The sequence below is a fragment of the Seriola aureovittata genome, chromosome 2, assembly GCF_021018895.1.
Source record: "Seriola aureovittata isolate HTS-2021-v1 ecotype China chromosome 2, ASM2101889v1, whole genome shotgun sequence".
Taxonomy (NCBI): Eukaryota; Metazoa; Chordata; class Actinopteri; order Carangiformes; family Carangidae; genus Seriola; species Seriola aureovittata.
In genome coordinates, this window is record NC_079365.1 from 17068268 (window position 1) to 17090984 (window position 22717).

At 39.2% G+C, this 22717-nt stretch overlaps 1 protein-coding gene across 10 annotated transcripts in view; it reads left to right on the top strand.

Moving 5' to 3' along the window:
* The window catches only part of cadpsb (Ca2+-dependent activator protein for secretion b), a 66721-nt gene extending 45427 nt beyond the window's left edge, over positions 1-21294 (top strand). Inside the window, exons 17-30 of one of the 10 annotated variants that reach the window (XM_056392466.1) lie at positions 1325-1393; positions 5136-5242; positions 7296-7325; positions 9809-9965; positions 10077-10218; positions 10987-11148; positions 12495-12650; positions 12776-12923; positions 13059-13133; positions 13245-13328; positions 13689-13721; positions 13921-14028; positions 19805-19909; positions 19998-21294. In XM_056392466.1, the coding sequence (XP_056248441.1) occupies positions 1325-1393; positions 5136-5242; positions 7296-7325; positions 9809-9965; positions 10077-10218; positions 10987-11148; positions 12495-12650; positions 12776-12923; positions 13059-13133; positions 13245-13328; positions 13689-13721; positions 13921-14028; positions 19805-19909; positions 19998-20174 (1553 nt within the window). In that variant the 3' untranslated portion in view covers positions 20175-21294. Of the gene's footprint in view, positions 1-1324; positions 1394-2296; positions 2330-5135; positions 5243-7295; positions 7326-9808; positions 9966-10076; positions 10219-10986; positions 11149-12494; positions 12651-12775; positions 12924-13058; positions 13134-13244; positions 13329-13688; positions 13722-13920; positions 14029-19804; positions 19910-19997 lie in introns of all 10 variants that reach the window. The other 9 variants (XM_056392483.1, XM_056392518.1, XM_056392475.1 and 6 more) reach the window with 9 other exon arrangements.
* Positions 21295-22717: the final 1423 nt, after the last annotated feature.

Consider the following 22717-nt stretch of genomic DNA (forward strand, 5'->3'; position numbering starts at 1 on the left):
ATCATAATGGTCATTAAAATATCGGTGCGTGAAATGCATTCATTTTGTTTGGTTTCAGATTGAAGTGCTCAGTCTGTGGTTGTGTGTGAAATAAAATAAGAGACACTTTTTTATTTTTATTTTTTTTAACAAAGGACTACACATCTATTCCCAAATGTCCTTTTTTCCTACTCCAGTATGAGATTGTACTTGTCACTGTTATTTATTTATTTATTTCTCTTGGTATTTATGGTATATCTGTGTCCGAATCCCAGATGATTTGTGGCATCCCAAATTATCTGTGACAGATTGTCGGACACTTTTTGTCTCAGTCCAATAACTCTCTCCTTTGTTTCAGGCCTGCTTTAGCTCTGTGCTGTTCTGTAGGTCAAGTTGGCTTTTGTGTAGAGGTGTGTGAGTAAAAATGCATTCAAATCTAAAGCCCTGAAATCTGTTAATGTGCCGATCTCTCATTGTGCCTTGACTATTCAAGCTGTGTAGTATACTGGCCTCTGACTTTTGATGATGGGACTGTGAGTTCAGCCTAACTGAATGTCCTGATTCCCAGCTCCCAGTCGATGTACACTCCCCCTCTCCCTTTATCTCAGTGTAGCTTTTACCTCTCTGATTCCTCCAGCTGATGCTGCCCGCCCCCCTTAACACCCTCCTGCCTTGAAATACTAGCAGCTCTCCTGTCACCTCTGTCTTATGTTCTTGCTGAAGACCACTATCTTCTGCTCCTTCTCCCTCCCTGTCTGCTCTGCTTTTTTTCTCCTTGCTCACAGTTCTTGGCTTTGCCACAGTTATCACTTTATTTGACAATTTTACTATGTGATAAGTGGCTTACAACCAAAGGAATGCTGGGATTGAACGCCGACAAACCAGCATCAGACACCTGCATGTGCTTTGAGACATAACAACACGGTCTTTCTTTATTGGCATGGATTACATATCAAAAATTACATCAAAGACAAGACATTTTATAATGTCTTATTCTTCCTTGCTGTGTATTTTCTTCCAGTATATTCATTAAATGCATTGACATGCACTTTGCATATTTACATAGAGAACTCTGATGTTGTTTATGTTTTGAAAGAAATCCCTCAGGGTGCTAAAGATAGTAAGGATTTAAACCTTACTATCTTGCCATGCAATGTGAATTTACTTCCCACTGTCCTTGTGAGGCGTCTGCTTCAAAACAAACCAAACATTGGACTTTGCTACCGGGCCTCCTGCCCAGCAGAATATCGTTTTCACCTGGACAGCCCTCTTCCCATCAGCCTCTGACCTCTAGCCTTCCCACCTCTGACCCCAGCCTCTTGCATGCCCCAATCCTTTTTTATAGGGAAAAAGAGGGAAATGTATGAGCACCCTGTCTTCTGCTTGGCGTCTCAAGTGATGGATTTAACCATCCGTGAGTACCTTCATCATCCTCTCCCCTAGTCTCTCTCCTCCTCCTCCTTCTCTTCCATCTCATCCCCCTCCTGCCTCTCCTCTTTCTTCAGAGATGTTGCTCCTGCCATGCTTGTTTTTATCTGTGCCTTTTGTCTGTGAGAGTGAGTGGGGAGCGCACCATTCGAGAGATCTGAGCAGTACCACACCGAATCAGTTGGGGTCCTTTTTTTGGTACCATCTGTTTGTGATGGACATGAATGAGCAGTCTGGTCTGTAAGCTTCTTTCTTTTGGTTGGATACCCATTCTTTTGACTTGAATGCATTTTTACATTGCTTACATTGTTATCTCCTCCAGTCATTTGGTCTGATCATGTGTCAGTGGTGTGCTGTACCGAACAGGTAGGCTTTTTTTTTTTTTTTTTTTTTTCTCCCCCCACTGTGACACCAGAGATAGTGAAGGAGCATCTGTCGGCAGAGCTTTTGTATGGGGAGGACAGGCTAAGGTGTCTGGATTTAACAGCTCCCGTTTGTGTTTTTTTTTTTTCCTTGATTCAAATCAATCCAAGTCACTCAGTGTGTCCTGTCTATGATCCTGGCAGCTGTTTGTGTGTCCTACCTGTTTACGACAGTCTAAGCTTTTGTCTGTTTGTTAACAAACATCTTATCACTATTTTAATTTCAAATTTTCCACAGGGTAATGTTTCAGTGTTTCTGTTTTTATTATGTGTTTGTGACGTTTGTCTGTTGCCTAGAAACCTCCACTCCCTGGAGCTGAAAATGTCCCAGCCGATTCTTTGAAAGGGTCACATGGTGATGAATAACAACTCTGAGCTTTCCCCCTGTAACGTGACAATAACCCTAGAACCGTGCTAATTCTAAACATCTGCTCTTTATCTTTTCTCTCTTTTTTTTCTCGCTGAAGTTGAGAAAGGTCAAAAGGATCAAAAGGATCCAGGTGAACTCATGTTTAGCTTGTGGTTTAGCCACAGCGCACACATACATGTACATACACACAGACCTTTAACCCCTCCCCCCTTCACACACATGTATTTTGTCAGTAGATACAGAACATATGCATGTTTGCACAGAATTTACCCGTAGTACATCTTCCATACAGTATATTATACAAACTGGTAATATACACACTCATTCAAGTTCTCAAATGTCTTGCCATGTTTTAAGCATCTCTTTTTATAAAGTAAACACAGTGGAGATTGTATTACTTTATATCATTCCAGATATGATTCATTTCTGTTTGTTCTAGAAGTTTCATTTTCTTTACTTGAGATTTCATCCAATATTCAGTTCACAGAATAATTATGTGATTAGTTAGGTTGTTGTAAATATATCAAATCAACATTTGTGCATGAGCAATTATAGAGTAATACAATCTCACACAATAAGTTTTATATTTGCCTAAAAAAAGTAAAAAGAAATAAGAGTGACATAAGCAACATATTAATGTAAACCTCATCAAATGCAACACAAACATTTCAGTTAAAGACTGTATTTTTGAGAAGCGTATACATACATGCATTTTCTTAATGTCATATATTACCTTAAATCAAATTTATTAGTCATTTAGGATAGTAAAAGGGTCAGTTCCACCATATAAAACAAACAAACAAACGTCCGTATGCAGTCATTCAGATAGTTATGGTTTTATTGTTACTTCCACTTCATCCACAATTTCACTTTATTATCCCTGAGGTCACATTTGTCTTGAAACATAGACCTAAAATAAAATACATTAAACATAATAAAATGAAAAAAACAAATAAGACTTTATGATCAAAAAAACCAAACAAACCATAAGCTAAAAGCCATCACACAAGCCCATGTAAAACCATTTACATCAGGTGACAACAAAACATAAAACCTAGGCCAGATGCAGACCACCTCATCCAGCCAACCAAAATATTTGTAGCCGGTTGCCGGTATCTGCCTCTGACACTTCCATACCTGAAACAATGCAGGTAAACCGAAACCATCTGCATGAAGAAATACCACCAGGGAACTGGCCCTTTAATTTTCCATGGTAGTCCGACACATTGGAGAATTGGTGTCATTTTAATTGCCATAATGGATATATAGCATACAGTTTTTGATTGTAATGTCTTAATGGTTCTCATGAAACCACAGAGGCGTGCTGTGCTGCTCCTTCCAGACTAAACCTTTATACATGTTTTCAGAGAGCTCCCCCCTACAGGACATTATGACCACAAGATATATGGTTCTTGTAATACAAACCCATGTGATCCATCGATTAGTGTTGATCAAATGTCCCTGAAGACATTCGCTGAAGTATAACCTCGACTCTTTAGATAGCTCAGATTTCCCCTGATGATCGACTTTACATGAGAATTGAAGGCGGAAGCTAAAGTGGCAGATCAGGGTTTTTTTATTCTGTTACACATCCAAGATGCAAAAGTAGATCCATGAATTCGTTTGGCCTGATATATCTGAGGAACCTTTGAGAAAACGCTACCACTTAGTAAAATAATAGTGAAAACAATAAAAGAACCCCCAACAGAACTGCAGTGTTTAATAAGATCGCTAATGTTTTATGTAGAGTTATGTATCTATGTGCTTTTGATTTGTGTAGCCATTCAGTTCCATGTTCAAATTCTACACATATCATTTCACTTAGTCGTACCTTTTGAATATTCCCATTTCATGACATGTAACTGTCTTATCAGATCATTCTGTCAGCAAAGGTACAAGCAAGTGATTTGGAGCTTTTGCAAATTATAGACCAAAGTCAACAGCTACATATAAGTGGAGGCAGAAACAGCTTTTTAGCACACAATTCCTTAGCGGATACAACGGCATCACACTGTAAATACGTTTATTAAAACAAATCTAAGGTAATTCAATCAATTGATCTGCAACTGTTTTATTAATTTAAGATGACTTTTTGAGACAATGACATTTTTAAGCATCTTGTGAACCAAACACCTTCGGCATTTTGCTGAAATGAGTCAGGGTGACTTTAGCCGTAAAATCTATGACCTGCTTCAAGAAAGTCATTTTGTGTAGTATTGTCAAAGATTATGTAATAAGATGAAATTCATCATAATTCTAAAAAGCATGTCAAAAATGTCTGAGTACCCTACAAATTGTCTTTTAAAAGTATTGAAATAATTGTAAAAAAATACCATGAATGTAATTTTAGTAAATTTTTACATCTTTATTTTTAGAAAAATATTTGCACAGATATTGATGAAATTATTGTCACTTTTCATCAGTTCCACTTTATAGCAGCGCAAAGCCCTAGATTCGAATCAGTAATATATGAATTGGAAATCTTGGAGGCTTGAAACAATAGTAATGAATTATGTTTACAGTGTGTGTTCAGTGAGTGTTTTTGACCAATGCCATGCGACAGCTCCTTATACAGAAGGCTTATTCAGTACCGCTTCACAAAATGCATGTTTTTGATGCCACATTGCACTTCCATCTCAGCGCCACTATTCTTGTGCCTGATACTCCTCCAACATTAATCTGATTATCCTACAAACACATCACTTATGTTGCTTTATGTCATGCAGCCTAAAATGCATATAAATGAGAACACGCTTTATTTGTTTAGGGTGTATGAGACGTAAAACATCACAGTGTAAGCGCTGTGTTTATACTTTCATCAAACGGTCAAAAATATAGACAAGGAAAAATCTTCTGAATAGTCATAAAAATCCCCCTGGAATCCTTCTCTGTGCTTGACTAACCACTCATCCCTCACCCTCATCCTTTTGTCTCAGAGAACGTAGGCCGCTTAGTCACGCCTGCCAAAAAGCTGGAGGAAACAATTCGCCTGGCGGAGTTAGTCATAGAGGTCCTCCAGCAGAACCAGGAACACCATGCGGAGGTGAGTGAGAACCCTCTCCTCCTCTCCTCCTCAAAACACTTTCCCTCTATGCTCTCACTCTTATCTCACTCCGCCCCACAGCAGGGAGTTAGTCTTATTATCAGTCTTCTATAAATAAAGCTGCTTTCATCTATGGGTAACTAAAAAAAAACCCTTTCACAGATGAATTTAATTTAGGAAAGCTCTAATTGCTGTTCGACAGACCATGGCTACATGGAATCAGAGCGCTATGTCTGAGCAGAGGCTGTAAATTAGACAGAAAATGATACAATGTGTGCACTTCTTTCCTCTGATCACAGTTCATAGCTCAGTGTTGCAATGCTCAATAAGTCCAGTATAAACAGAGGGCAGGAGGGTAAACAGGATGCAAAACAGAAATAGAGGCCAGTGTACATTATTCATGGCTTCTGCGTGCTCATAATGTTGTATTAAGTTTCCCTTTTGCCACAATTAGAAGACAACATAGAAAGAGGCGGGAGAAGTACTCAGATCTTTTACTTGTGTGTCAAAGTTTCAACACGACAATGTAGAAATACACAATTACAAGTTAAAGTCCTGGATTCACAATCCCACTTAAGTAGAAGTCCAGAAGTATTTGCAGTTAAAATTGATTAAAAATATCAAAAGTAAACGTTCTCCTTCAGCAGAAAATAATATCTTAAATTATTAGACTGTAAATACCGATGCATCAGTGAGAGAGACAAAAATGTGAGATGATTAATGGGGTGGTAAAAAAGAAAAAACGTTCTGCTAATCAAATTTGTATTCAGCTTTTAGACATGTTCACAGAAGCCCTGAAATGCAAGTGACAAATCTATTTTTTGCCAGGATCATTTTTCAAAGTTTTTTCCATCTGTGAGTGATTGTTTATTTATTTTTTTTCCCGTATGTTCCCTGGGAGGCAAGTGAAAAATGTGCTGTTTTTTTTTGTAATACTCAATTTGGCCACAAGAAGCTGAAGTGCACCACTAGCCCAGTCTAACTGGGATTAAAAACATTTATGTTTCCGTCTAGGTGATATTTTAATTTGTCCATGCTTTTTAAACACAAAGTACATATAATGTGTGTTAGCCAGTTATATAACATTACTGTTCTCATCCTGCTTTTGGCTGAAATGTGGTTTAATCGATGAAGGCTTTCTGCCAGAAATGCTTCAGGAAGTCAGGTGAGATAGTATAAAGAGTGATAAAGCTGTGATGGAAGAATGAATCACACATAGGACTTTCACCTAAGAGACTGGAGTATGATTTCTATTAAATTTCTTGATTTAGTTACTTATTCTTTTCAGTTTTTTCTTTATTTTTCTTTAAGATCTTCAGAAAGCCTTGAAGGCACATTTCTCCCATGCTGTGAAAAAAAAAACAAATGAAAACGAAAATTAGCCTGGAAAAAAAATCACCTGTTTTCACCGTTCTTCACTTGCCTCTTGGGGGTTGTTTTTACAGACTGGGGGAAAAAAAAGAAAAAAAAATCACTCGCTTCTCTTCCATACTTATCTATAAACTTTTTTTTAATGGAATATTGTATTAGTGCCTCTTTTAGCCCCGTACAGTTATTTGAATAATACCATCTGAGAAGCCTAGATTTGAAAGTACTCTAGGGTTGTAAAGGTTTACAAGCCAAAAAGATGAGAAAGCATTGGTTTAATATGTAACAATGCATTGTATATTATAAATGTATCATATGTTTTTTTATGTAAAATCTTAATCTGACAAGTAACTTGTAACTAAAGCTGTCAAATCAGTAGAGTGGAGTAAAGAGTACAATATTTCCCTCTGAAATGTAGTGGAGTAGAAGTATATAATGGAAATACTCAAATAAAGTACATGTACCTCATAATTATACTTAAGTACAGTACTTGAGTAAATGTAATTAGTTACTTTCCAACGCTGTAAATACCTTCCTCACTGCATCCTATTTGCTACCATAAACACTGAGCTGATGGAAAACATGATGAGCATGTGCAGTTGTGTAGATCTGAAGGTGATCCAATGTGATCTTAGAATATGCAGATAAAGCAGATTTATTGTATCTCTCTGAATATGCTTGACAGGCGGCAGTCACAAGTTCTGGAGATCAATCGGTACAGTATTTTTATTTCTTTTTCCTCTTCAGTCCCCATCACGATCCCCCTGTTTGGCATGTGCGCCACTATGGCAAGAGGCACCTTTCTAGGCAGAGAATGAACTCATAGATACTGTAGCAGTGGGTGGGTTTGTAGGCATAGAAGTGAGAGCAAACTTGTTTAAAAATGAAAAGGCACTGTAGCTTGCGCAACATAATTGTGATCATAAAGCATGTTCATCGGGCCATAAAGAGGTTTCCTTTCTCTCCAAGCATGCTGAACCAGTAAATTTCCCAAAGTATGCTCCATGTGAACCTTTGAAGTTTGATCCACCATAAACATTTGTTTCCCCCTCCATCCAACAATTAATTTCACAGTCCGCACTTGTTCAAGCATTACTCCCCCCAGCTTCTCCTCTTCCATCCCTCTCTGCTGTCTACTCTTAGTTTACAAAACCTATACAGAAATGCCTCAAAAATACATTATTGTTCTGTACATCTTCCCGTGTTCTCACTGTCATATGATTGGTGACTGTCCAAGCAGGGAAAAGAGGTATGTAGTCAAGTTGAATGAGAAACTCCCATAATGCTCCGTGCATGTCCAGTAGATGATGCCTCGTCTCCTTACCCCTCCTCCCCCTCAGCATCAATACACTCCCTCAGGATTGGTCCCTTGATACAGTTGCATTGATACAGCACTATCAGTTTGTCTGGCTGAACGCTGGGTCTGTCGTAGAGCTCTCAGGGTCCTGTATGTGTCCCTTTACCACTATCAAAGGTTGGAGGCCTCTCCGCCTGGCGACCTTTGAGCGTTTTCCCCTCCCTCACCTGTCGGAAGCTTTTACGGCCCCCCTCCCCCTTCCTTAACCCTCCCTGTCTGTAATAAGAGTACCTCTCCTCTCCTTGAATGTGATGGAGAAAATGTTTGTTTGCTGCCTGTTTGTCAACACTAGAGCTATCAAGCTTTTTATATTTTGGGTGTGGGCAGGTAAGTAGACAGGTAAGTAAGGTTTTGACTGCCAAAATGGTTAAGCCAGATGGGAAGATAACTGACAAAAATTTTAAAAGAAAGCATGCAGCATAATTTTGAAAGATTAAGCTTTTATTGAACTTGGCAACTTGTTAGTCTGAATGATAAGCAAATAAGCCAAGCCAAGACTGCCAGCAAAGCAACTACTGTACTTCTGCTGTCAAAGGGCGAGGAAGTCCTGACGGTGCTAGAAAACGGCCTGCTGAATCTCAGAGACTTACTTAACTAATTGGCCAGACGCACTCCAACACAAGAGATGCTGTGTGCTGCAGTCTTTGGTGTGCCTAGTCGAAGATGTGCATGAGTCACATTCACATCTAATGGGCTATGGGTTTGTCAGTGATGTGAATGGTGGGCCCCTCTCGTCTCTTAGCTTGAGAGAAAAGCATGCAGGGAGCTCCACATTTGCATGAGAAAAGCACCTTTCCCCTTAAATCAATAGATACGGTCATGAATATAACAAGGCACGAACATGCAACCCCTGCTGTGTGATTCTTCTGCTACGTATAAATGGATTTATAATTAATCCCGCCTTTAAGCTCTAATCAATAAAAGCTGTGGACTCGATCTCAGAGTACGTGGCGGGAAACACACACACACACACATACACAGGCAAACGTTCACAAGTCGTACAGGTGTGATGGTGTGTCCTTTTCTTTTGTGAAATGTTTGGGAGGAAATACCCAAGAATTTCAGAGTCCGAGTATAATTATTCACACACGCAAATAAATATTTCCTAATACTAGATAACAGAGGACATCTGCTGCATACTTAAAAGTATAGTTTGACATTTGGGAAATGGGCTTATTCGCTTTCTTGGAGAGAGTTAGATGAGAAGATCGATATCACTCCCTCATCTGTCTGTTTAACATGAAACTCGAGTCCACAGTCAGTTAGCATGGCTTAGCATAAAGACTGAAAATGGGGAAACAGCTTGCCTGGCTCTGTCCAAATGTTTACTGTAATGTGCAGTTATGTGTGGGACTCGGCGACCATTGGGACTCCAGGAAGTCACAGTGACCGGCCAAGAAATAATTGTAATGGCACATAACCACCTGTGAAACCAAAGCCTGTTGTTTTGTGTGGATTAAAAAAAACTGTAGTGTATCAGTAAGTGAGCTTTGAGATGCTGGTACGCATTTTTTTTTTTTTTTTACCTTTGGTCAGACCCAGTCTGATCCAGTCTTTATGCTAAGTTAACAGGCTGCTGTTTCTAGTTTAAAATTTAACACAGATATGAGAATGGAATGAATCAAACTCTTGGTAAGGAAGCGAATAAGCCTATTTCCCAACATATTGAACTACTCCTTTAACATATATAAAGCGTACATGAATCCAGTGACATTTCCTTTTAGGACCAATAAGCTCCAGTTGTGTGTATTAGTTTCTCCTTCCTTCCTCCTTGTGTCCCCTCATCGGTTAAACAGGAGACCTTATTCACCTGCTTCCTTTCCCTCCTGCTGTGTCTCTAGGCATTTGCATGGTGGACAGACCTCATGGTGGAGCACGCAGAAAACTTCCTGGCCCTCTACGCCATCGACATGGACGCTGCTCTGGAGATCCAATCCCCTGAGAGCTGGGACAGCTTCCCTCTTTTCCAGCTTCTCAACGACTTCCTCCGGACAGACCGTAAGCCTCCGCTCTTGTCCCACATTCGTTGTATAGCTACTACATATATTTCTATGCTTTAACAAAGGCACTGATATCTTTCTATCTTTTTTTTCTTTTTTTTTTACACAGTTCATCTGTGCAATGGAAAGTTCCACAAACACCTTCAGGATCTGTATGCTCCTCTGGTGGTTAGATATGTGGATCTGATGGAGTCCTCCATCGCACAGTCTATTCACAAGGGCTTTGATCGAGAGTCCTGGGAGCCTGTAAAGTAAGGAGCCTCCGTCTTTCTAGCTACGCTGTAGGATGGTTGGAGATGCAAGGCTTTTATATTCAGATGACAGACTGACTACGTGGAGGCTGAGAAATCTGTGAGAGCAGCTGTAATGTTCACCCAGGCTTCCTGTAGGTTCACTTTTAAAGAATGATCAAAGCGTGGGCTGAATAACCTATTTTTTCTGTGAAACAAATAGGTTATTTTTTCTGAAAATAGTATTTGACTAATGTATGTGTCTTACCACTCTCTCTCATTGGGACACATTGGGATCAGGGCAACACCTAATATTTCTAATATTATTTCTGTTGCTTTGTTTTGTGAACTAACCTTCATAACGTGTGCTTCGACATGTTGCCACTGAACCAAATGGCCTCCAGTCTATTATGTTGCTGTTATGTTATTTATTCGTCCTGGCTTCCACACTTTTTGCTTTTGCATTTTTTTATTGCAAAGATTATATGTAAGATTTATTCAGGTAAAATATATTTATTTGTGTTTTTCAGTATTAAGTTGCTTCTCCCTGTCACTGCATTCAATACAGTATATGTGTTCATGAGTCTCTCTTTTACTCTGTAGGTCTTCTCATATAATGTGTGTCTTTGACAATTACTGTTGGTCTTGTATATGTGTGCTACTGTACGTTCCTGTCTTCACCTAATTTCAGATTTCACGTTACTTTTATGATGAGTGTTACATGGCTTTCTGCAGCTCCCACACCACTGTTATGGATTCTTTTTTTCTTTTTGTCTGTCTTTTCTGCAGGAGTTTAACAAGTAATCTGCCCAATGTGAATCTACCAAATGTGAACCTCCAAATTCCCAAAGTACCAAATCTGCCAGTGCCAGTAGCAGGACTATCAGTTAACCTTCCACAAATGCCTAGCTTTTCTACCCCGTCATGGATGGCTGCTATATATGACTCTGAGTGTGTATTCAACTAGTTTACTTTAGAAATCATTAAACAAGCAGAGACTGCCTTGGTATGAAGATGCCCTCAGATAAAGACTGTTTAAAACATTTTAAATATACATAAAATGTCTTCTGTGTGGATCTAACTAGAGACAAAATGTTACAAATAATGAAAAAGTAAAACGGTGAATTTAAGCATAATTTGCCTTGAGAGTGAATGCTGTTCATGTTCATGCCAAGGGCGCTCTGAGAGGTGTTAGAGTAGATGGGGTTCTGCTTTCTTAAATGAGAGGCTGAAACACTCTCATTTGTCTCAACATGCATGCTGTTGAGCTGAGGTGTGGAGATACAGGCCAAAACTTATAAAAAAAAAAAAATATTCCTCCGAGGCTATTTGGGGAATTTACTGTGCAGAGAGAAAAAAAACAAAACGGTAATGTCCCCATTTGAAAACATTTGCAAGTCAAGATCTCCGTTCTACAAAAGATGTATCTCCTCTGGTTTGTAGTCCACAGACATTTGCTTTAGTGATTTTTAGCATACTGTAGATCGTACATGGCTGTAGGTACACCTCTGACCTTGACCACCTGCTAGTAGTCTGGCTGGGAGAGTAGAGACTGGATTGGACTGGAGATGATAATAGGAAGAGGCTTGGCCGCAGGCGTTCACACCTATCCCTCTCCGTCTTATCACCCTCCCTCCCAATTCCACATCTTTCCTGCGGCACTTTCCCAATCAGCTCTACTCAGGATGGCCCGCAAAGGTCTGCATGGTTTGTTTGGTAATTCTTTAAGGGGCCCCACCAGCCATGGGGACATGGATGTTGAGAGAGGGCCTGTGATGAGGGAAATCAATTTGGAGATCTTTATTTTTTGCGGAAAAAGACTTGGACCATAAAAGGCCATTTTTACACGCCCTCCCTCACTTCTCCATTCCCTCCTCCTTTGTCTTGACACAGTGTTGATTAGCTGCTGTATCTGCAGTGACTTTACCTGCATGTGGCCACTTCACATCCCAGTCAATAATCATACTCTGCAGCATGGTTATTGATTTGTTACAGTAAACCCTGCCCGCTCCTTTTTTCCCCCCATACACTGACTGTCCAGAAACCCCTGAGCAAACAGGAGCATTTGAACAGACCTGTCAGTATATGGTCGGAGTAAAATTGAACTGTGTTTAGGTGTAGAGGAACAGCATCCTCCTCTGCACCTGCCACAACCACCCCTTCTCTCCCAACCCCCAACCCCCCACCCCAACCCCCCTTCCCACCTCTTGACCCCCTCTTTCCAGCAGCGTGACCTTTGTCGTCTGACCTGTGTGTATGTGTGTGTATGTGTGTGTGTGTCTTTGGGTCAATGGCAGTAACGGCTCTGGGACGTCGGAGGATCTCTTCTGGAAGCTGGACGCCCTCCAGACTTTCATCAGGGACCTGCACTGGCCTGAGGAGGAGTTTGCCAAACACCTCGAGAGCCGCATCAAGCTCATGTCGAGCAACATGATTGAGAACTGCGTCAAGCGGTGTGTTTCTGTGTTTCTGTGCATGAGAGGAAGAACGACTGACAGAAACAGAAATACTTTGAGGCACTCTTTACAGGCATTTTATTCTATCATGTGTAATGTAAAATATTTCACTTGCATTGCAGCACCAGGATGGCATTTGAGTCCAAGCTGACAAAGAGCAGCAAGTCCACAGATTTCCGCATTTCTCCAACATTATGCACCATGTTCAATGTGATGGTGGATGCCAAGGACCAATCAGCTAAATTGTGCGCTATGGAGTTGGGCCAAGAGGTAAAAACTTCGAGTGGGACAGTAACTGCGTGTTAAAAGTGAACATTTATTTGGTGTATATCCACTTGCATGAATCCTTTTGTTGAAAATGATGCTCTTTTTATTTATTTCTTTTCTTTTTTTTTTTTTTTACAGAAACAGTTTGCCTCCCAAATAGACGATCTCATTGAGGAAAGTGTGAGGGACATGATCCAGCTCCTGGTTGCAAAGGTACACCTGTACATCAGCTGTGCTAGCACTTTATTATCTTGTCAGCGGATCAGAACTGTAACCTGTTACAAGTTATGACTTAACAACTGTGGTCTTTCCTTTGTTTCTCAGTTTGTTGCCATTCTGGAGGGTGTGTTGGCTAAGATTTCCAGATATGATGAGGGCACGCTCTTCTCCTCATTCCTCTCATTCACGGTGAGATGAAGCTTCTCGTTCTTCAGTCCCTCAGTGCCTCATTGTCCTTGAACCAGATGATTCTTCAGAATCATTCCGTAATACTTTAGGGTTGATTATTTATACTTTCTGGATATCAACCAAAATGTTCCAGTACAGTATTGAAGTACCTAAAACTGGCATTAAATTGGTGACTTGTTCTTTGATTTGACAGTTTCTGCCTAAATGTCATTAGTTTCAGATTGTACTTTATTTATTATCATATTGGCACTCATATCAAACTCTTTTTAAAAGACATCCAGCCTTAAAAATATTAATAGTGACTAAAATTTTATCATGGAAAGTCTTTACCTTTTTTTGACAATTTCGTTCTGATTTCAGGTGAAAGCTGCCTCAAAATATGTGGATGTACCTGTAAGTCTAATAACATCCTGCCCCTCTGTTTGCTCCTGAGCTTGTGTGTTTAATAGTTAATATAGTAGAACAAAATCCTATGAATTTTAATCAACCTCTGTCTTTCTTCTCTGCCTTCTTTGATCATAGTAATTTGTGATACAGCCAGTGTTTGGTCATCCCTTCCCTGATTGCTGACTCTTCTGTTTCTGTTTTCCAGAAACCTGGCATGGACGTGGCCGATGGCTATGTGACCTTTGTGCGCCACTCTCAGGATATGCTTCGTGATAAGGTCAATGAGGAGGTGTATATAGAAAGGTTATTTGATGTAAGTAAGATGCCGTCTCCTCCTCATAAGAAGGGAGGGGCCTTCCTAAATGTGGCAAAACAACAGGGCAGGGAGGGATAAGTCCCATTTTGAGACCAGGAAATGTATTTCAGCCTGGGAGAAGAGGCTTTTCTGATCCTCTACCCCTCTTGACTTTTCTCTTTCTTCCTGTCTTTCTTCTCTCTGAACCTTAGCTGCTGCCCTCTGCATTCTGGTGTGCATTGCCACAGTGCTTTTGGGCCTTTGTGTGTTAAAAAAAGGAAACTTTTATTTACAAAGAGTCCATAAAAGCATCCTCAAAAAAGGATTATCTGAAGCAGTGCTCTCTGGAAAGAACAGAACTATCCATAGTGATCGTCTGTCAGCACACTGACTTATATTTGTAGCTAACCACTGCGCTCAGATACTTTCCACATCGAGCATGTCAGCCTCCTGAAGAAATGACACTCAGCCCTCTTGGTCCAGTCCACAGGGAAGCACCCATGCAGTTTTTCTATGTCAACTGAAAATGCTGGGTGTAAGATGCACTGCTGGATGGTCCAGGGAGACATAATGATGTCAAGCTCGGAGGCTGACATTTCACATACCCTTGGTCTGTTAGAGCAGTGGTTCCCAACCTGGAGTTCAAGACCACACTAAGGGCTCACAAGATAAATCTGAGAGGTTGCGAGATGATTTACAGTATAGGGAGGAATATTTCTGCTACACAAAGCAAAGTTAATTATTCTGACTTATTATTTTGTGTTTTTCGTGTGAAATACTACCTCTACGACAGCTTGTTGCGCTAATTTCAGGATAAGGTCGGCACAAACCGCTACACAACTGGTAGTTAGTTTTATACTAAACCTGCTGCTTTGTGTAACTGCAGTATCTGAACTTACACCACAACTTCACTAAGTCAACCATAATGAAAAGAGGGAGGTGTTTCACGTCGTGCATGTTTTAGATAAAGTGAGACAGAAAGGCACGACTGAGTAGTTACAGAAATGAAGACAACAGTGTTAAATTAAAGGAGAGAGTAAAGTGTGTGATAATGTGTAAACTAGCTCACAAACAATGCATCAGTAATTGCCTGTACCTCACTGATGAACTGGGGATGCAACCAAGAATTATTTTAATTATTGGTTAATAAGACATTCTTTTCATGATTAAATTATCAATTGTTCGGTCTTTAAAACATCAGGAACCATTAAAAATGTAATTAAAATATGTAATGTTTTGTTCCAACAACAGTTCAAAACCCAAACATATTCAGTTTATTCTAATATCAGACAAAGAAAAGGATTTTAGAAGCTGGAACCAGAAAATGTTTGGCATTTTCTCGTGAAAAATCATTTGATGATTAATCAGTTATCAAAATAGTTGCAGATTTAACTAATTGCCTAATCACTGCAGCTGTTTGGAGTGTTTGTTTCTTGGAAGCTAAAGATGGCTTTACACATAAATACGGCCACAAATACTAACTCCAGCAAAACAGTCTCTTCCATCAGGCACCAGATGTCAATGCAACATCAGACAGATGTTAAATTTTGGATGGAAACGAAAATCGGGTTGATGACAAAACACAACCATGGCTAATTGACATTGTTACATTTAGCAGACGATGGGTTTTAGTCATGACTAGAATGTCTGTATTTTATATGTCAAGATGGCGTTGGCATGTGACGTTTAGAAGGCGTTGGATTTTGGTTACTTAACATGACAACTTAAAACCAGTCAGCTGTCGTCAGTATTCAAATGAACAAATTAACATTGGCGTTAGACGTCGTCCTGACGTTGAGTTTTAGTCACCCGATGTCACAACCTACATTCAACCAAATATCAACGTATAACAACGCTGGTGGTCAGCTGCGTGCCTGCAAGGCTGGCGCCTTTGTCAGTGTCATCATAATTGTAAAGGGATGTAGGGTGTCAAAGTAATGTAAAATAAAAATTTCTTTCTTTACTCTCTCAAGTGACCTCCACCTTCTTGGTGTAGCTGTAAATTTCTAAGTGCTATCTTAACTACATCCAAACTAAGCTATGTGTGAACCTAAACATAGCTTGTGCAACAGCCTGCAGGAGTCAGTTAAAACTATGAAAATGAAGCAATCAGAGAGGGAAATATGACTCTGGTTGGACTGCTCACAGTTCACAGACAGGCAACATTATGGAGACGGATCACCACAGACTTTGCTATTGAAGGTCACAAGCCAAAAAGGTTGGGAACCAGTGTGTTAGAGGGTGAAGAGAGCACTGTCTTACAAAAACATAATCCTAACAGGATACATTGACAGTAATGTGTCCTCCCATGTGTGATTTGAACGACACATAATGCTGTGATGTGTGCTTCATGTCATTCAGAAACTATTTGTATGGACCTGTGTCTCTACAGGTGTGTGACGGCTTTGTGTGCTCGACAGATTCTGTGAGGCAGTGACGTGAAGTTTTTTATGTCTGAGAGAGACTCAGAAGTCTCTCTTTGGTTTTCTATTTTTGTGTTGGCTGTAGAAGCGGGAGTCTCGTGCCAGATGAATATGATTTTTTTTTTTTTTTTTTTTTATTGTTTTTGTTTTTGTTGTTTTTATTTTTGTTTTTGTGGGTTGGGAGTGAGGAGTGATGCTGTTGTGAAGTGGGTCTGCTTTTGTCTTTGAGGTCCACACTGGCTCCCCTGTCTCCTTCTGTGTCGTCACTTATTCTACTGTGGAGTCCCCCCCCTCCTTCCTCCCGCCTCCCTCCGTGTCCTCTGTGTGGCCCCTAAGTTGCACCGAAATCCTACTCAGCACTGTCATGTTAAATGAAAGATTCCTCCAGCTGTTAATGTTTCAGTTTTAGCATTTTAACCTACACTTTAGTTCAAGGATGTCAATGTTCTTTTCTTTCATTTTAATTCATTTCCATCCATCCATTTGCATGCATGTGAAAAATGTTTCTAGATGTTGCATAGGCTCTACTTTATCTCTCTTTCTTCCACTAATTTATTTCAATCCTTTTTATCTCCTCTTTTCTGATTAACACCATTCCTGCTGCCTCCTCTCTTCAAAAAGTGGCACTTATCTCTAGTGTTGCGTTGCGTTGTTTTATCACATTATGTTGGTTGGCATGATTTTAGAGTCAAATAATCTTCCTGTGTACATCTTCTAGCATGACCCTCCTCCTCAGAGCTCTGCCTCATTTGCACATAGAGCAGTCTTCCTTAGCACGTACTCTGCCACCCACCCACGAGGTCTGCATGCACTGCACGCTCAACTCGACTGTGAAGTGGACAGGCATCTGCATATCCGGCCTGAAGTCTTAAACGTTTCAGCCATTCAGCTAATCCAGATCTAAATAAACAAAAAACTAAACCTCAACAACCAAACAGATGAAATCCTCACACTTCTAATTTGGGCCTCATAAACCGTCTTGCGTTCCTGCCTACTCACATGGTTAAAGTTGACTTCTTTTCTTGATATTGGAGGTATGACAACTGTTTCTATTAGACCAGGGTGCTGTTCTCTTGTAACTTTAAACTTAACACAGTCTGGGAAACTACCGCCCAAATCAAAGTCGAGAAAAGGTACAAGAAAATAGCACCGCTGCTCCCTGCCTGCTAACCATTTACTCACTCTCATTCTATTTTTCTTTTGCTAATGAACTTGTGTCAAAACTATAATTTCAATTCCCCATAGAAGTTTTCTCTCTCCAACCAGAGTAGGGTATTTTAAATGCAGCTTGGGTTTTTGGGTAATTGCCTTCAGTGATTGATGGGCCATGCAGCTTTTACAAAATATTGACTTGGATTTTTTTAGTATTTCAAAGGGTAATTACAGTTCAAAACAGATAAATCTGTCAACACTTTATGACTTCCCTTTGTTTTATTATTTTTGTCAAGTAGCTGTAGTGTCAGTGCTCTGAGTAAATTACTCTAAAATGCCTCTTTTCAGCTCTTCAGAGTGCGATGACTGTAGTTTGTGTGCGGATGTCAGACTCGTCGTGTGTCTGCGTGTGTGCGCGTGTGTGTGTGTGTGTGTGTGTGTCTGCGTGTGTGTGCGCGTGTGTGAGTGTGTCTGCGTGTGTGTGTGTGTGTCTGCGTATGTGCGTGTGCGTGTGTGTGTGTGTGTTGGGAATGTTTACTGAAACAAACCATAGGGCCCAAAGTGAATGGCTTCATGACTCAGTTTAGTTTTAATTTAATTAGATTAAATTTGTCATTATGTCACCAAGAGTGATTTAAGACCAAGTTTCATGTTTAATTTATAAATATCTCGGGGAGTGGGTAAGTAGGTGAGTCTCTGTCTGATAAATTTAAAGGCCCTGAAAACCTGTTTCCTCAATCAGCTTCTCACTTTGAGTGATGCGGTCCTACATTAAAGGAGTAGTTCAACACTTTGGGAACTACACTTGTTCTCTTTCTTGCTGAGAGTTTGCTTGTTTACAGTGGAGGAGGAGGTCTTCACTAAAAAATAACAATACCCTGCTTCGAATATACTTACTTAAAAGGTCCTGGTTTTACAATTTGACCTAAGTAAATGCACAGCGGTATTATCAGCAAAATGCATGTAAATTATCAGATGTATTCATTATCTAGAATAGCCTGTGTAAGAGTGTTATATTATTATATATTTTATATCACTGGATTGTTATGAATAATGTATAAACATGTAATGACCATCTTAAACTGTTGGACAATTTAAACATAACTATATTATAAGATGATCACATGTACTATATGCAAGATTTTAATGTGAAAAAGTGTCGTAAAAGGAATAAAAAGTACAATATTTACATCTGCTATCTAGTACAGTAAAAGTAAAGAGTAGCAGTAAATTAAAAGTACTGAAGTAAAGTACAAGTACCTCAGCATTATTCATAAGTATGGTGCTTGAGCAGATGTCCTTGGAGTCAGGCTAGCTGTTTCTAGTCTTTATGCTTAGCTAAACTAACCATATTTATATGTACCATACAGATATGAGAGTTTTCCAAAAGGATGGACTAATCCTTTACCACACGAAGACAGACTCTTCGCTCCTCCCTCTGGTTTAAAGTGGACAGGACTCATTTTGAAGAAGTTGATGTCACTTACCTCAATGAACCAATCAGCATTTAGCCACCATCAATGGCATCTGATCAAACCACACCCACACAGTCCTGCTGAAGCAGATTAGGTCAGTTTTTGAGTAGTAAACTCTCAGTAAATGATACGCAAGAAAGAAAGTTCTTCTAAACTTTAACTTTGATTGTGACTTATTAGTCTTTTATGTTTCAAAAGATCAAAAGATCTTTAAGATTTGAAACCAGGTTTTCAGGATCTTTAAACCAGGCGGAAACAGAAGGCGATCTGAGTAATAAAAGTTAAAGTTGTTGTTTCTCAAATTTAAGGTGCATGATAACAAAAACAGAAACAGTTGAAACAAGCACACTATACTGTAGCTTGTGATTCTTTTGTAGCTGTTAAGATTTATTTATTTTGACTTCATTCTTACATCACTACAGTCTGTTAACTTGCATTGACTTCTGATTCGGACTCATGAAATGCAAGAATTTTCCTCTTGTGAAGTGGGTTAGATGCTCAACATTAATCCTCACTAACTGTACACACGGGTGAAATGAATGGAAGAACCATCTTGCAGGTTTTATTGAAGTGATGCTGAAATACACACACGGGGTGCTTGAATGTAAATGTTACTGTCATATGCTGTATTTGTTTAGTTTTAGTGCTTCATGTGTGTCTTAAAGGTTAGTGTTATGTTATGATGTCTTGAGTATGTGTGTGAGTGTGTGTTTTGCTGGAGAGTGTTGTGTTTATGTGTTTCAGCAATGGTACACTGCCACCATGAACCTGCTGGGGACCTGGCTCACCGAACGCATGGATCAGCAGCTCCACGTCTACCAGCTCAAGATCCTCATCAGGATTACAAAGGTAAGACAGCAAACACCTGGCAGCCTGATGAAAATGCCCAGAAGTCAATGTGTCCTCGCTGCGTTGACGCATCTCTGTCCTCCTATAGAAAAAGTACCGGGACTTCCGCCTGCAGGGCGTCCTCGACTCCACCCTGAACAGTAAGATGTACGACACGGTGCGCAACAGGCTGACCGTGGAGGAGGCCACTGCTTCGGTGAGGGAAGGAGGCATGCAGGGCATCTCCATGAAGGACAGCGATGAGGAGGATGAAGAGGACGACTAGAGCCCGTGCACTGACACTCCAGCCCCTCCCTCCCTGAACCTCCTCACCCGACCCTCCCCCTTTAACACTTTTGACTTTAGCCTGGTTACCGATGCATGTACCAACTCAGATAGCCACTCTAGGACCTCTTCGTCAGCTCGAAATGCCTATGAAGGAACTATTAACTATAAAAATAGTACTTATACTGAGGAAAATCAAAATAAAAATGTTAAAAAAATAACCATGATTGGCAGTTTAGCTGTGTCATGATAAAGATAGCACCTATCTTTGTTTCATTCATTTCTAAATTCATTTATATGTGTTACTAAGCAATATGGAGAACCATTTGTTTGACAATGTTGAGTGAGATTAATAGGTGTGTCCCTGTCCAATGCAAACCTATATGGCGCTTCTTTGTCGTATTCTACATTCATTAATGGTTCATTGTCGTGATGATGAGTGTGTGGACCCTTTTCTTTGTCTTGTCTGTTTATAAGTGAATGCCAACTGCTTCAAACTGAAAATAAACCTCTGTATTTGTTTACGGCTGTTACAGATAAACTGTCGTCTACTCACTGTTATTAACATCAACAGTAAGTCTAGACTTGCATTTTTATCATGTGTCAATGCTATGTGATCTCATCTCAATTACGAATTAGACATGGTTCAACAGGAATCTTGAACTTCAACAAGTGGGTATTCTAGAGATGCAATATTCTCATAGCTCCATTTTGATAACTTGGGAGATTCTATTTTTATTTCAACATTAAAAGGCCTTGAAACAGGTTCTATTTTAATTGAGTTGCACTTTTACAAAGAAAAGAGCAAAAATAATTTTTTTTATTGAAAAAAAAAAGTTGGTCTGTCTTTGTTCTGTAATTGTGTAGAATGAGATGTCTGGCATTTGTTTGGGTCTCACTGTTGTTTTGTATATATTATATAAATATATATATAAATATAAAATGCTGTACATTGCATTCTGAGCCATCGCTGCATGCCTGTGGGTTCCCACCCTCCCCAACGCTTTCTGTTTTCTGTGTGAATTAGCTGGTGGATTCATTCTTGCTTTTGCCTTATGAAAGCCAACAGTTGTAATATGCAAGAGCTGTGGCCTCTAAATAAAAATTATTGTACATGTGCATCCTCCTGTCTTGTTTACACTGAACTGTGCATAAAGTGTCTGTTTGGCATTGGTGGAAAGTAACTAACGTACATTTACTTGAGTATTGTACTTCAGGGACATCAGCTACTTCTTCTCTAATTCATAATTCAATCAAATTTGAACACACAGACTGACACGTATTCTAATTCAGTGTGACACCTTGTGGATTTCTTGCTGTAGCAAATACACATCCAGTTATTCGCTTATATCAGAAAATGACACTGTTTAAAACTTCAGAACTTGCAAGGGAATCATGACGTCTTTATGTTTCAGTATCAAAATTATCCAGTGATATTTGTCTGAACATCAATGGACACATTGCAAACAGGGACAGCTAAGAGATAATTTGGCATACAAGATGCCAATAAACCAAAAACTGTAAACAAATATAGGCTAAGGAAGAGAAAAAACAGCAGACCGTCTCCTATCCAGTTGATGATGTAGTTAAAATTAGCTCCACCTCGATGACTAACAATTAAAATGCTACTTTCATGTTAATGCATCAGTTGTACTTTTTCTTTTAGTACTTTCAGTGCATTTCGTTGCTGATATATGGAGGGAGATTTGTTTCAGTATTATTTTTGTGAACAGATTGACAATCCATGAGTAAATGTGTAATCTGGAAATGTAAAAGACCTCCATGAATACGAACTATAAATTTGCAAATTCAGAAAAATGTCTTACAAATATAGCATGGAATTTTGTGACATTTTTTAAAACTTATTACACTTTGAAGTTATATATCTTACCATACTATGAAGTTTTTTTTAAATGTTTTTATGCCTTACTACACTATGATGTTTTATGTCTTACAATACTATGACATTTTAGGCCTTACTATACTATGGCGTTTTAATGCCTTACTATACTATGATGTTTTCTGACATTTTATGCCTTACTATACTATGGCATTCTTATGCCTTATTATACCATGACGTTTTTTGACATTTTATGCATTACTATACTATGGCGTTTTAATGCCTTACTATACTATGATGTTTTCTGACATTTTATGCCTTACTATACTATGGCATTCTTATGCCTTATTATACTATGACGTTTTTTGACCTTTTTATGCCTTACTATACTATGACGTTTTCTGACATTTTATGCCTTACTATACTATGACGTATTTTGACATTTTTGTGCCTTACTATACTATGGCATTTTGATGCCTTAGTATACTATGACGTTTTATGACATTTTATGCCTTACTATACTATGATGTTTTTATGCCTTACTATACTATGGCGTTTTTTGAGATTTTTTGCCTTACTATACTATGATGTTTTTTGATATTTTTATACCCTACTATACTATGACGTTTTTTGACATTTTATGCCTTACTGTACTATGGCGTTTTTTGACATTTTATGCCTTACTATACTATGACGTTTTTTGA